Genomic DNA, 14,768 nt, shown 5'->3' on the forward strand with positions numbered 1-14,768 from the left:
AATACAGTGTGTGTGTTAAGAGTTTGTGTGAGTGTGTGTGAGTGAGTGGTGTGTGTGTGTGTGTGTGTGTGTGTGTGTGTGAGTGTGTGTGTGTGTGTGAGTGAGTGTGAGTGTGTGAGGGAGTGTGTGTGTGTGTGTGTGTGTGTGTGTGTGTGTGTGTGTGTGTGTGTGTGTGTGTGTGTGTGTGAGTGAGTGTGAGTGTGTGAGGGAGTGTGTGTGTGTGTGTGTGTGAGTGTGTGTGTATGAGAGTGTACTTCATGCCAACCCGGCTGCATCCCACCCCCCAACACCGAGGCCTATAGTAACACTCTGCTTTGATACAATGTGTGTGTTAAGAGTTTGTGGGAGAGTGTGTGTGTGTGTGTGTGTGTGTGTGTGTGTGAGTGTGTGTGTGTGTGTGTGTGAGTGTGTGTGTGTGTGTGAGTGTGTGTGTGAGTGTGTGTGTGTGTGTGTGTGTGAGTGTGTGTGTGTGTGTGTGTGTGTGTGTGTGTGTGTGTGTGTGTGTGTGAGAGTGTGTGTGTGATAGAGTGTGTGTGTGAGAGTGTGTGTGTGAGAGACCCACTAATCCCATTACAGACTGGGTGCAGGCCAGCATCGGGGGGCACGGGGGGGGGTTATGATGGGAGGAGATAGAGGGCTTCAGTCATCCCGTTGAACACATTTGAAACAACTTAGTCGTCACTTCTAAGCAGGTGTTCCCTCCCAGTCGATACTCTGGGCAGAATGCCCCTTTCTCTAGGCGTGGTCTGAGTTCTGAGGATACCAGATCAAGGCCACACCGTCATCTTACACGCCCTGAAATAGCACCAGCATCTTGATCCGCAGAGCTGCATATGCAAGGCAACGGAGGTTTGTTCTACATTTACTAAACACATGGACCCGTCATCCATCATTTCATTTGAGACGTGTCCCGTATATCTGTCACTCTTCCAGCGGCCTGAACGCATCTGGGTCCGTTTTCGATTCGACACGTCTACGTAGACTTCTCTTCGACGCGTCTCCGTAGACTTCTCTTCGACGCGTCTCCGTAGACTTCTCTTCGACGCGTCTCCGTAGACTTCTCTTCGACGCGTCTCCGTAGACTTCTCTTCAACACGTCTCCGTAGACTTCTCTACAACACGTCTCCGTAGACTTCTCTTCAACACGTCTCCGTAGACTTCTCTTCAACACGTCTCCGTAGACTTCTCTTCAACGCGTCTCCGTAGACTTCTCTTCAACACGTCTCCGTAGACTTCTCTTCAACGCGTCTCCGTAGACTTCTCTACAACGCGTCTCCGTAGACTTCTCTTCAACGCGTCTCCGTAGACTTCTCTTCAACGCGTCTCCGTAGACTTCTCTACAACACGTCTCCGTAGACTTCTCTTCAACGCGTCTCCGTAGACTTCTCTTCAACGCGTCTCCGTAGACTTCTCTACAACGCGTCTCCGTAGACTTCTCTACAACGCGTCTCCGTAGACTTCTCTACAACGCGTCTCCGTAGACTTCTCTACAACACGTCTCCGTAGACTTCTCTACAACGCGTCTCCGTAGACTTCTCTACAACACGTCTCCGTAGACTTCTCTTCCACACGTCTCCGTAGACTTCTCTTCAACGCGTCTCCGTAGACTTCTCTTCAACACGTCTCCGTAGACTTCTCTACAACGCGTCTCCGTAGACTTCTCTACAACACGTCTCCGTAGACTTCTCTTCCACACGTCTCCGTAGACTTCTCTTCAACGCGTCTCCGTAGACTTCTCTTCAACACGTCTCCGTAGACTTCTCTACAACGCGTCTCCGTAGACTTCTCTTCAACGCGTCTCCGTAGACTTCTCTACAACACGTCTCCGTAGACTTCTCTACAACACGTCTCCGTAGACTTCTCTTCCACACGTCTCCGTAGACTTCTCTACGACACGTCTCCGTAGACTTCTCTTCAACACGTCTCCGTAGACTTCTCTACAACACGTCTCCGTAGACTTCTCTACAACACGTCTCCGTAGACTTCTCTACAACACGTCTCCGTAGACTTCTCTTCCACACGTCTCCGTAGACTTCTCTACAACACGTCTCCGTAGACTTCTCTACAACGCGTCTCCGTAGACTTCTCTACAACGCGTCTCCGTAGACTTCTCTTCAACGCGTCTCCGTAGACTTCTCTTCAACACGTCTCCGTAGACTTCTCTTCAACACGTCTCCGTAGACTTCTCTACAACGCGTCTCCGTAGACTTCTCTTCAACGCGTCTCCGTAGACTTCTCTTCAACGCGTCTCCGTAGACTTCTCTACAACACGTCTCCGTAGACTTCTCTTCAACGCGTCTCCGTAGACTTCTCTACAACGCGTCTCCGTAGACTTCTCTACAACACGTCTCCGTAGACTTCTCTACAACGCGTCTCCGTAGACTTCTCTTCAACGCGTCTCCGTAGACTTCTCTACAACACGTCTCCGTAGACTTCTCTACAACACGTCTCCGTAGACTTCTCTTCAACACGTCTCCGTAGACTTCTCTACAACACGTCTCCGTAGACTTCTCTTCAACACGTCTCCGTAGACTTCTCTACGACACGTCTCCGTAGACTTCTCTTCGACGCGTCTCCGTAGACTTCTCTTCCACACGTCTCCGTAGACTTCTCTTCAACGCGTCTCCGTAGACTTCTCTTCAACGCGTCTCCGTAGACTTCTCTTTAACACGTCTCCGTAGACTTCTCTACAACACGTCTCCGTAGACTTCTCTTCAACACGTCTCCGTAGACTTCTCTTCAACACGTCTCCGTAGACTTCTCTACAACACGTCTCCGTAGACTTCTCTACAACACGTCTCCGTAGACTTCTCTTCAACGCGTCTCCGTAGACTTCTCTTCAACACGTCTCCGTAGACTTCTCTACAACGCGTCTCCGTAGACTTCTCTTCAACGCGTCTCCGTAGACTTCTCTTCAACGCGTCTCCGTAGACTTCTCTTCAACGCGTCTCCGTAGACTTCTCTTCAACGCGTCTCCGTAGACTTCTCTTCAACGCGTCTCCGTAGACTTCTCTTCAACACGTCTCCGTAGACTTCTCTACAACACGTCTCCGTAGACTTCTCTACAACACGTCTCCGTAGACTTCTCTACAACACGTCTCCGTAGACTTCTCTACAACACGTCTCCGTAGACTTCTCTACAACACGTCTCCGTAGACTTCTCTTCGACGCGTCTCCGTAGACTTCTCTTCAACACGTCTCCGTAGACTTCTCTACAACACGTCTCCGTAGACTTCTCTTCGACGCGTCTCCGTAGACTTCTCTTCAACACGTCTCCGTAGACTTCTCTTCCACACGTCTCCGTAGACTTCTCTACAACACGTCTCCGTAGACTTCTCTACAACACGTCTCCGTAGACTTCTCTTCAACACGTCTCCGTAGACTTCTCTACAACACGTCTCCGTAGACTTCTCTTCGACGCGTCTCCGTAGACTTCTCTTCAACACGTCTCCGTAGACTTCTCTTCCACACGTCTCCGTAGACTTCTCTTCAACGCGTCTCCGTAGACTTCTCTACAACGCGTCTCCGTAGACTTCTCTTCAACACGTCTCCGTAGACTTCTCTACAACACGTCTCCGTAGACTTCTCTACAACACGTCTCCGTAGACTTCTCTTCGACGCGTCTCCGTAGACTTCTCTTCAACGCGTCTCCGTAGACTTCTCTTCAACACGTCTCCGTAGACTTCTCTTCCACACGTCTCCGTAGACTTCTCTTCAACGCGTCTCCGTAGACTTCTCTACAACGCGTCTCCGTAGACTTCTCTTCAACACGTCTCCGTAGACTTCTCTTCCACACGTCTCCGTAGACTTCTCTTCAACGCGTCTCCGTAGACTTCTCTTCAACGCGTCTCCGTAGACTTCTCTTCTCTACAACACGTCTCCGTAGACTTCTCTACAACGCGTCTCCGTAGACTTCTCTACAACACGTCTCCGTAGACTTCTCTTTAACACGTCTCCGTAGACTTCTCTTCAACACGTCTCCGTAGACTTCTCTTCCACACGTCTCCGTAGACTTCTCTTCAACGCGTCTCCGTAGACTTCTCTACAACGCGTCTCCGTAGACTTCTCTACAACACGTCTCCGTAGACTTCTCTTCAACGCGTCTCCGTAGACTTCTCTTCAACGCGTCTCCGTAGACTTCTCTTCAACGCGTCTCCGTAGACTTCTCTACAACGCGTCTCCGTAGACTTCTCTACAACACGTCTCCGTAGACTTCTCTACAACACGTCTCCGTAGACTTCTCTTCAACGCGTCTCCGTAGACTTCTCTACAACGCGTCTCCGTAGACTTCTCTACAACACGTCTCCGTAGACTTCTCTTCAACGCGTCTCCGTAGACTTCTCTACAACGCGTCTCCGTAGACTTCTCTACAACACGTCTCCGTAGACTTCTCTTCAACGCGTCTCCGTAGACTTCTCTACAACACGTCTCCGTAGACTTCTCTTCAACGCGTCTCCGTAGACTTCTCTACAACACGTCTCCGTAGACTTCTCTACAACGCGTCTCCGTAGACTTCTCTACAACACGTCTCCGTAGACTTCTCTTCAACGCGTCTCCGTAGACTTCTCTACAACGCGTCTCCGTAGACTTCTCTACAACACGTCTCCGTAGACTTCTCTTCAACGCGTCTCCGTAGACTTCTCTTCAACGCGTCTCCGTAGACTTCTCCGCCTGCCTTCCAAATGGGTTGAGCAAATACTTCATCACAACAGTCGTGTTCAGGTGTTGTGTGTGTGTGTGGCGATGCAGGTGTTGCGTGTGTGTGTGTGGAGATACATGTGTGTGTGTGTGTGTGTGTTCTCTGTACACCTCGAGAGGCGAAGAGTCTGGATGGTTTATTGACATGGCGTCGACCTCATCGCTCCACAGCTGCTCGCTGGTTACAAAGCTTTTCACGACTTTCATTACAACTACAGGACTTTGAAGTAAAAGTAGAAGTACTCAGATCATGTACTTGAGTAAAAGTAGAAGTACTCAGATCATGTACTTGAGTAAAAGTAGAAGTACTCAGATCATGTACTTGTGTAAAAGTAGAAGTACTTAGAGCTTGTAATTGAGTAAAAGTAGAAGTACTCAGATCTTGTACTTGAGTAAAAGTAGAAGTACTCAGATCATGCACTTGAATAAAAGTAGAAGTACTCAGATCATGTACTTGTGTAAAAGTAGATGTACTCAGAGCTTGTACTTGAGTAAAAGTAGAAGTACTTAGAGCTTGTACTTGAGTAAAAGTAGAAGTACTCAGATCTTGTACTTGAGTAAAAGTAGAAGTACTCAGATCATGCACTTGAATACAAGTAGAAGTACTCAGATCATGCACTTGTGTAAAAGTAGAAGTACTCAGATCATGTACTTGAGTAAAAGTAGAAGTACTCAGATCATGTACTTGTGTAAAAGTAGAAGTACTCAGATCATGTACTTGTGTAAAAGTAGAAGTACTCAGATCATGCATTTTAGTAAAAGTAGAAGTACTCAGATCATGTACTTGAGTAAAAGTAGAAGTACTCAGATCATGTACTTGTGTAAAAGTAGAAGTACTCAGGTCTTGTACTTGTGTAAAAGTAGAAGTACTCAGATATTGTACTTGTGTAAAAGTAGAAGTACTCAGAGCTTGTACTTGAGTAAAAGTAGAAGTACTCAGATCATGCACTTGAATAAAAGTAGAAGTACTCAGATCATGCACTTGTGTAAAAGTAGAAGTACTCAGATCATGTACTTGAGTAAAAGTAGAAGTACTCAGATCATGTACTTGTGTAAAAGTAGAAGTACTCAGATCATGTACTTGTGTAAAAGTAGAAGTACTCAGATCATGCATTTTAGTAAAAGTAGAAGTACTCAGATCATGTACTTGAGTAAAAGTAGAAGTACTCAGATCATGTACTTGTGTAAAAGTAGAAGTACTCAGGTCTTGTACTTGTGTAAAAGTAGAAGTACTCAGATCTTGTACTTGTGTAAAAGTAGAAGTACTCAGGTCTTGTACTTGTGTAAAAGTAGAAGTACTCAGGTCTTGTACTTGAGTAAAAGTAGAAGTACTCAGAGCTTGTAATTGAGTAAAAGTAGAAGTACTCAGATCTTGTACTTGAGTTAAAGTAGAAGTACTCAGGTCTTGTACTTGAGTAAAAGTAGAAGTACTCAGAGCTTGTAATTGAGTAAAAGTAGAAGTACTCAGATCTTGTACTTGAGTTAAAGTAGAAGTACTCAGGTCACAGACAGCCACATATACTCGTGGCGGACTCTGGCTCTCACACGGCCGTCTCGTTGTATCTGCGGTTGCGTCTCGAGCGTCTAAGGTTTCCACGACAGCCCGCGGTGATAAACCCGACGGAGGTGATTTATGATGTGTGGATGTTATCAGGAGATCGTGTTGCTGCTGGAGGATCAGCTGCTTCACACGGAGTCAAGAGGAGTGACGACATGTGGGCCCTCAATGTGTTCCCACACTGTGGAGGAGCGCAAGGCAACAAGGACACTTGGGAAGAAGAAGAAGTAATCATGCATGTGAACTTGTTGGTCTTTCTTAACACTGCGCAGCCAACCTTGAGACCTCAGAAATCGGGAGCATTTCAAAACCACCGCAGGGGGGGGGGGGTCACCGGAGCTGTATTAGATTAACATTAACATGCTTATTGTAGTTGTAAGTGCACTGCCTCGCGGCCCGGAGCAGCATCCTTGATGGAGCATGTGGGCTGGACCTGTATTTAACATGAGGAGTGAGCAGGGGGTGGAGCTGTCGATCGTTGTTCTGTTTTCCGTGACTCCTCGCCCTCTCAGACTTTCAGTTGCGCGCTGCTAAAGAGACGCGTTACCATGGAAACCAAACAATGGTGTAGCTGTATTGAACTCCCAGTGGAAACAGTCGTGAGTAAATCTGATTATGTCAGAAATGCGGGAGAAATGTAACCCCGGGGGGAAACCGGGAGGGGAGTGAAATCGGGAGGGTTGGCAAGTATGACTGCGAGCCATGTTCACGTTCGACTCTCTCTTGCACACAGCACTCCACTTTAACATATAATACACCGTACTTCACCGTATACTCATCGTACTAAGTGTTTCTGTTTTTTAGCTTTTAAGGTTATTCGTATAGTTACATTAAAATTAGGTGTAAATACTTACCTTTTTTGATGCTAAATTGTTTCTTAAAAATACTCACGTTGTGTTTTCGACAGAAGTGACTGTTATTTTGTATTTATTGATTGTTGTGTTTTTATCTTAAAGGGGACCTGTCATGCAGAATGCACTTTGTGATGTCTTTTCTACATCAACATGTGTCAACAATAAAACCCTCTCTTTCCCTCCGTACCCACATCTTTTGAAAACGGGGGAACAACGAGCGGATCCAGATTTGTTACAGATATGACGTAGTTCCGGATGGCGGACCCACAGAGAGTTGCTATCAGAAACAATGCCTGACGTGTTTTGGACGTAATCTCGTCTTTGTTTACATTAGCATCGCTAACACTCAGAGCTAACCTGTACCGGAGAGCACGTGTTTTAAAAAGCAGGAAGTAAAAAAAGGAACTCACCTTGTGATAAACCCGCAAGAGAGAAAGTATTTGAGTGCCATACTGTTTCCGAAATAATCCTTGATGTGGTTTAGAACAGGATGGTGTTTTATCACAGCAGAATTTAACTTTATCTCCGGTAGAATTCTGATCAGGCATTAGCTCCGCCTCCTCTTTTTTTTTTTTTGTTAGCTAAGGACCCAAGATCCTTGTTTCTCTAACAGGGCTGCACAGAGGGGTTTGAGCAGCATGAGGCTACAACGGGGATCTGTTTGTATCGGTATGGCCCGACAATATATGTTTCCAATATAGCATGATAGGTCCACTTTAATGTGTGCATATGTGTAAATGTGTCTGTTGACTGTGTATATAGGATATACATATTTGTATACATATCTGTATACTGTATAATTATTCTTATATACTTATTTTTTTAGATTGTTATGTTCACACCACCAGATACCAAAGCTAATTCCTTGTAAGTGTAAACGCACCTCACGATAAACCTGATTCTGATTCTGAGCAGATAGGGAACAGAGAAGTGGAAATGCAGAGGGCTGGATCCTAATCCTCCAAATCTGTGCAGCGATAATGAAGGAAAATGCACGATGGCATCACCTTAAAACAGGAAGCCGGGAGACCCACTTAAAGGCCAGTGGTTTGGCAAATACTTCACGAAATGACCGCCAACTAAGACTTTGAGATCAGGGTCTTCGAGTCCTTAGCTTGTTCGGCTGTGTGTTAGTGATTTGATGCTAACGTACAACAATCAGGTATTCACGACTAAAGAAATGGCGTAAACAAAGCAGGAGACTAAGTTGACTTTTGCTCTCTAGTTATGAATCAAGTGCAATAACAGCTGGAAACTACATTTCCCATAATGCAACTCAATGCAACTCCATTAATCCTCACTGCACTGCTTTCCAAATCTCTTAACCCTTCCAGTACATAACAGCCAATACGAAGGGATATTTAAAAACACAAATGTCAATTATAATTATTTAGTTTGCATTATTATTCTTTTTAAATAATAATTATATTATATTTTATTTTCTATGGGATATTTCTTTGTTTATTTTAATTTGCTTGGTACTGTAATGATTTTGTATTATATTAGAAAATCATATATAATGTTATAATTACATATTGTAGATGATAGTATAAATATAACATTCTTATATATATATATTTATATTACTTGGGTTATTAATATATTATTTGATACTTGAACATTTCTTTTTTTACTTATTTTTTTAATGTTTTGAGGTCGATGGTATCAAACGGACAACATGCATACTTGTGTGTTCTGCACTGAATGTAAAAAGAACAAACAAACAATTGCCAACCAACAGAAACGTGGAATAAACAAGCAGTACAGTATGTCAACAAGTACAGATAGGAGACAACACTCGATCCGCGGTGTACCTCATGAAGAACAAAAGCCAGAGTATGAAGCGCTTACTTTCCCGAGAGACCACACAGAGCCAGACAGAACTCCAACACCCAGAATCCCTAGAAGCTCCGTCACCAGTTTGAACAGCACCCTATGGGGGGGGGGGGGGGGAGCACCCATAGATCCACCTCTGCACCAGGGGGAGGGATGTGGGGGGGGGGGAGGCGTCTGTCGTTTTACAACCCAGTCGAGATTTAACCACGCCAACTTTTCCGCATGATGAAAGCATCGACGCAGCGTCTTTGTTTTACAATGTTGGGGAAATCCTGAGTGTCCTCCTCCAACATGAGAGTAGCATGCTAACAGAGGTATTCCAACTGTAGCTGATAGCTATGTGATGAACATGATGACTCAGCCTCTATGGAGAGAGACATCAAGCATGCTCATTTCTGACGTGGAGCTAATCTGAAGTAAACATTGAATACTGCTTTCTGTTCCTCCATCTTGTGACTGTGTGACTCCCTCTCTTGGATATCAGCATGTGAAGGACACTGCTCAGGAACTAGTCTCTGTATGTGATGACTCCTTCCCTTCTGGAGAGGATCCCAGACACACGGATCCTGAGGCTGAAGCTCAAGCTGGGGACCAGGGATTATTAACATTTAAGTATTCAGAAAAAGTCCGATTTTTTTTGATTTTTAGAAAAAGTCAGTTTTTGAGAAAAAGTCAGATTTGGGAGAATTTTAAAAAAAGTTAGGTTTTAGAGAAAAAGTCAGAATTTTGATATTTTTTAGAAAAAGTCAGATTTTTTAGATTCTTTGAAAATGTCAACATTTTGAGGGAAAAGTCAGATTTTTGTTCCTGACAGATCCATACGTATGATAGAAGACCCGGCATTCCTCCATCTTGTGACTGTGTGACTCCCTCTCTTGGATATCAGCATGTGAAGGACACTGCTCAGGAACTAGTCTCTGTATGTGATGACTCCTTCCCTTCTGGAGAGGATACATGGATCCTGAGGTTGAAGCTCAAGCTTTATACATCCTTGACGCTCAGAGCTACGTTAATGCGGAATTGGGCACGTGGTTCGAGCTCAACTGGGTTGGAGATATGACAGGTGAGGAGGGGGGGGGGGGTCTGGATCTAGTCTCACCTGGTCTCACTCCCAGCATGGGCAGTGTGTGGTGGGTGAACGCCATGCGGGGGGGCCTCTGGGAGGACATGGCGCTGAAATCGAATTTCCCCGGCTTCTTAAGAGAACCAGGCGATGAGAGTCCTGGCAAAAAGGGGATCAACAAAAAAAAAAATGGCAGAACAGAAACGAGGTTTAAATCAAAACATGGCTGCTTTCTTACTTTGACTCTATTCTGAAAAAAGAAGAAAAAATCTTATCACCGTTTTTAAGTTTTAGTGAGAGTCGAATGATTATGATTGAAATCAATGGATCGATTCATACATTGATTTGTTGATTGGCTTAACATACAGATGGGTTTCTCACCATCTGTGAGTCCGATAGAGCGGTGCAGGAATGAGTCCTCAAACACGGGAATGAGTCAGCATTTTAGCACTTCCTGTTCCCTTCGCCTGGAATCAATGGTTTTTCTGAATGTGTTTTTGGTTCATTGCTATTTGTTTTACGATATAAAGTGCGCCGGAATGAGACGACTAAACATCATCATGCCCAACATTAGCTTAGCATTTAGCTTAGCCTTTCGCTTAGTTTAAAAATGACAGTTGCTAACAAGTTTCTTAATGAGACGACTAAACGTCATTACTCTCAACATTAGCCTCCTTTAGCTTAGCGGTTTTTTGAAGTCATGTGACCGGGCTGTAGTTTCTTTATAGCCCAACATTAGCCACCTTTAGCTTAGCGGTGGTGACGTGAAGTCATGTGACCGTGCTGTAGTTTCTTTATAGCCCAACATTAGCCACCTTTAGCTTAGCGGTGGTGACGTGAAGTCATGTGACCGTGCTGTAGTTCCTTCATAGCCCAACATTAGCCACCTTTAGCTTAGCGGTGGTGACGTGAAGTCATGTGACCGCGCTGTAGTTCCTTTATAGCCCAACATTAGCCACCTTTAGCTTAGCGGTGGTGACGTGAAGTCATGTGACCGTGCTGTAGTTCCTTTATAGCCCAACATTAGCCTCCTTTAGCTTAGCGGTGGTGACGTGAAGTCATGTGACCGTGCTGTAGTTCCTTTATTGCATAACGTTAGCTTTTTACTTCAGAAATCATAAAGTGTTGTTAATATGTGGAGATTATCCTGCTAAACTAAATGTGTAAGTATTTTAAACGTTGAGATTATTTCCTGCAATAATCCAAAAACACATCCCATTGGCTTTTTGTGGAGGGAATCATCCCTTCCTGCACCACTCCATAGTCTCTATCTTTATGTACAGTCAGCGGGCTGTACCATGTCTGCAGATTGAAGGGGGGTTTAGGGTAGGGTCCAAAGGGGGAGGGGCTTGTTTTGAAGCAGCAGAGCAAAGGGAGTTGACGGGAGAAAGGCGGGAGGGGGGGCAGGATGGGAGGCTATAGGGTCAAGAGAGAGGAGAGCTGGGGAATGCAATGGCGTCCAAACCATGTTTCACCACGAACAGCACAGGAAGGCAAACAAACCAAACTGTGGACATCAAACTATTCCACTAACCAATCAGAAACAACCCTGCTCTCGGATACTCGGATCATGTACTTGAGTAAAAGTAGAAGTACTCAGATCTTGTTCTTGAGTAAAAGTAGAAGTACTTAGATATTGTACTTGAGTAAAAGTAGAAGTACTCGGATCTTGTACTTGAGTAAAAGTAGAAGTACTCGGATCTTGTACTTGAGTAAAAGTAGAAGTACTCGGATCTTGTACTTGAGTAAAAGTAGAAGTACTCGGATCTTGTACTTGAGTAAAAGTAGAAGTACTCGGATCTTGTACTTGAGTAAAAGTAGAAGTACTCAGATCTTGTACTTGAGTAAAAGTAGAAGTACTCAGATCTTGTTCTTGAGTAAAAGTAGAAGTACCAGAGTGTAGGAATACTCTGTTACAAGTTGATCATATTATTTATCATTAAACACGATCTGCAAAGTAAGTAAAGTACATCATTGTAGTGGAGTAGAAGTACAAAGAAGCAATGAAATACTGAAGTAAAGTACAAGTACCTCAAAATTGTAAAAATAATTAAATTGAAATACAATACTTGAGTAAATGTACTTAGTTACTTTAAACCACCACCGATTACTACATATAGTTCTTTATCACACACACACACACACACACACACACACACACACACACACACACACACACACACACACACACACACACACACACACACACACACACACACACACACACACACACACACACACACACACACACACACACACACACACACACACACACACACACACACACACACACACACACACACACACACACACACACACACTAACCTAACTCTTCACCCTAAAATTAATCATCCAATGTGTCCCCATAAGGGAGGCGAGTCCCCACACGTGACTGTGTAAACAGATTTAGGTCCCCACAAGTATAGTAATGCTAGGACACACACACACACACACACACACACACACACACACACACACACACACACACACACACACACACACACACACACACACACACACACACACACACACACACACACACACACACACACACACACACACACACACACACACACACACACACACACACACACACACACACTTTGTGGTTGTTGTTGTTGACCTCATGTTCTGTTGCCGTTTAGAAAAGTGTTGTATAAAGAAAGTTATTACACTCTTGTGATTATCCTCTCCAGGCCAGGCAGCGGGACGGAGGGAGTGAAGCGGGGACACGTGGACAAAGTAAAGTGTCCCTCGGTCTGCAACGGGCTTCAGTTCGGTCAGTAAGTACAGAGCGGACCAGAGACATGGCCAGAGCGAGCGCTCCGGATAAAAGAGGCCTCTCCTGTGATCAGCACTTTATTTTGATGCATGGTAAATCCAAAAGGCACCATTTAGACTTCAGGGTTTGAGGCGAAGCGCCCGTCTCTGACCTCTGGCAGGGAGCCGCAACGTCGGGTTAAAAACTCTGGAAACAACCGCCCATAAAACCAGGGAGTAACGAGGAGGCGAAAGAACATCAGCGAGGACCTCATCACTTTCATCTGCCGCCGGACGCCCGTTGGCTCCGGGTTCGACGCAGAGAACACGGCGATAAACAACGCTGGCGAGCAAAAAGCCCGTAAATATTCACACAAGTAAAACACTCGAATGAAGATGTGGGCGACTCCGGCTCGGCCCGAAGAGACGCAGGAATAGATTTTATGAGCTGCGCTTATAAAGTCTAACGGAGCAGATTTCTGAAAAGCTTTTTCTTTAATGCGGCACTGGGAAACGTTTTATCACTATTTACCCACAAGGCTCGGCGGCAGCTGTGCACTGAGAAGGTGGGCGGCGGCACTTATGTTCAAGAAGGGGCGACATGCGAGCGGATACAATACGCAGGGCGAGATGCATGTGAGAATTATACTTTCTAAAACAGTGTGAAGGCAGAAGGACACAAGATGCTTTAAGTGTGTTTGGCTATATTCCCGTTCATATAGGAGATAGCAGCGTTAGTGAAACACGGTTTAATTTGTTTTCTTGTTGTTTATGTTTATAGTTCATGTTTTATAGCTTAGTGATATTACTTAAGTTCGTTAAAGTAGTTTTATGCTTCTACTTATGCTTTGACTATATTGTGAGAGCACGAGTCGGCAGGTCGTTTTCTACCAGGGTGATTCAAGCGGGACTGAAGAAGGAAAGGCTTCAGCAGCCAATGAGAAACCGGTTCATCGGTAGATCTCGTCTGAACTGCGCTCCGTGACATCCGCTATCTGGGGCCTCGGTTACTTCTGTTTGACTTTTTGCCGCTAAATAAACGATACAAATAAATATCCAGAATTTGAAGAATGATTCCTTGTCGTCGTAAAATACTACATCTCAAACTCCTGATTTTATTTTTACAGAAGGTCAATTACAAAATCCACCCGGGTCAGATAAGCGGCAGAAGATGGACGGAAATAAACAACGTTTTAGCATTAAAATGTACGAATTCTGCACATCACGTGTTAGACGCTTTTATCCACAACGACTTCTATACTTGACACTGAGGGCGATCCCCACCGGAGCACTTTGGGGTCTCAGGGACACGACGACATGCTGACTGCAGTGGGGTTTGAACCTGTGCCCCCCTGACCCCAACACCAACGCACTAGCCCACTGCGCCACACACCTCCCATGCATAATGGCCCATTTCAGAATGTATTGTAAATTATCCATTAATACATTACTTTGTTAAGTTCTAGCCTCGAGACTTTTTAACATTTTGAGATGAATGTAGAACAAAGTTTGTAGTTATTGCGCCATAAGATTTCAGGTATTGGCCTTTTTAAATTATAATATAGTTAAGATATGCTTTCCGCGCCGCCGCTTCAACGAAGTCTGTTTTCTTGTACCTTTACTATATATATATATTTTGAAAATACTGGACGTTGGGTTAGTTTTTCTTGCATTTCTCTCCGAATACAAACTCCTGCTTTCAATCAAGTGTATTAGTAAAAACATGAAAGGAAAATAATAACCGTGTTGAATTAGTTGAAAAAAATATACAAATAAAACACATATATATTATAAGTTAAACGGGGCTGTTTTATATATTCATGTCCGCTGTAAAATGTCCCGAGAGCTGGGGTTGTATAATTTAATTTAAAGCGGCCTTCAGACCGTTAAAGCAGACGCCATGTTGTGTGTGTGAACGCATGGCTGCGCTTGGCTGCTCTGCGGTACGTATAGGGAGGATGGCGTGCCACCACACAGCACAAGTTAATTATAGCCAGCG

General features: G+C 44.6%; 1 protein-coding gene across 1 annotated transcript in view; it reads right to left on the reverse strand.

Annotated features, from left to right (window-relative positions):
* The window catches only part of LOC117444827 (nuclear factor 1 X-type-like), a gene marked incomplete at its 5' end in the record, with an annotated part of 49,780 nt that overhangs the window by 23,889 nt on the left and 11,123 nt on the right, over positions 1–14,768 (reverse strand). Inside the window, one exon of the mRNA XM_034080201.2 lies at positions 10,046–10,168. Within this exon, the coding sequence (XP_033936092.2) occupies positions 10,046–10,168 (123 nt within the window). The remainder of the gene's footprint in view (positions 1–10,045; positions 10,169–14,768) is intronic.

This window comes from Pseudochaenichthys georgianus, unplaced genomic scaffold, assembly GCF_902827115.2.
Source record: "Pseudochaenichthys georgianus unplaced genomic scaffold, fPseGeo1.2 scaffold_941_arrow_ctg1, whole genome shotgun sequence".
Lineage (NCBI taxonomy): Eukaryota > Metazoa > Chordata > Actinopteri > Perciformes > Channichthyidae > Pseudochaenichthys > Pseudochaenichthys georgianus.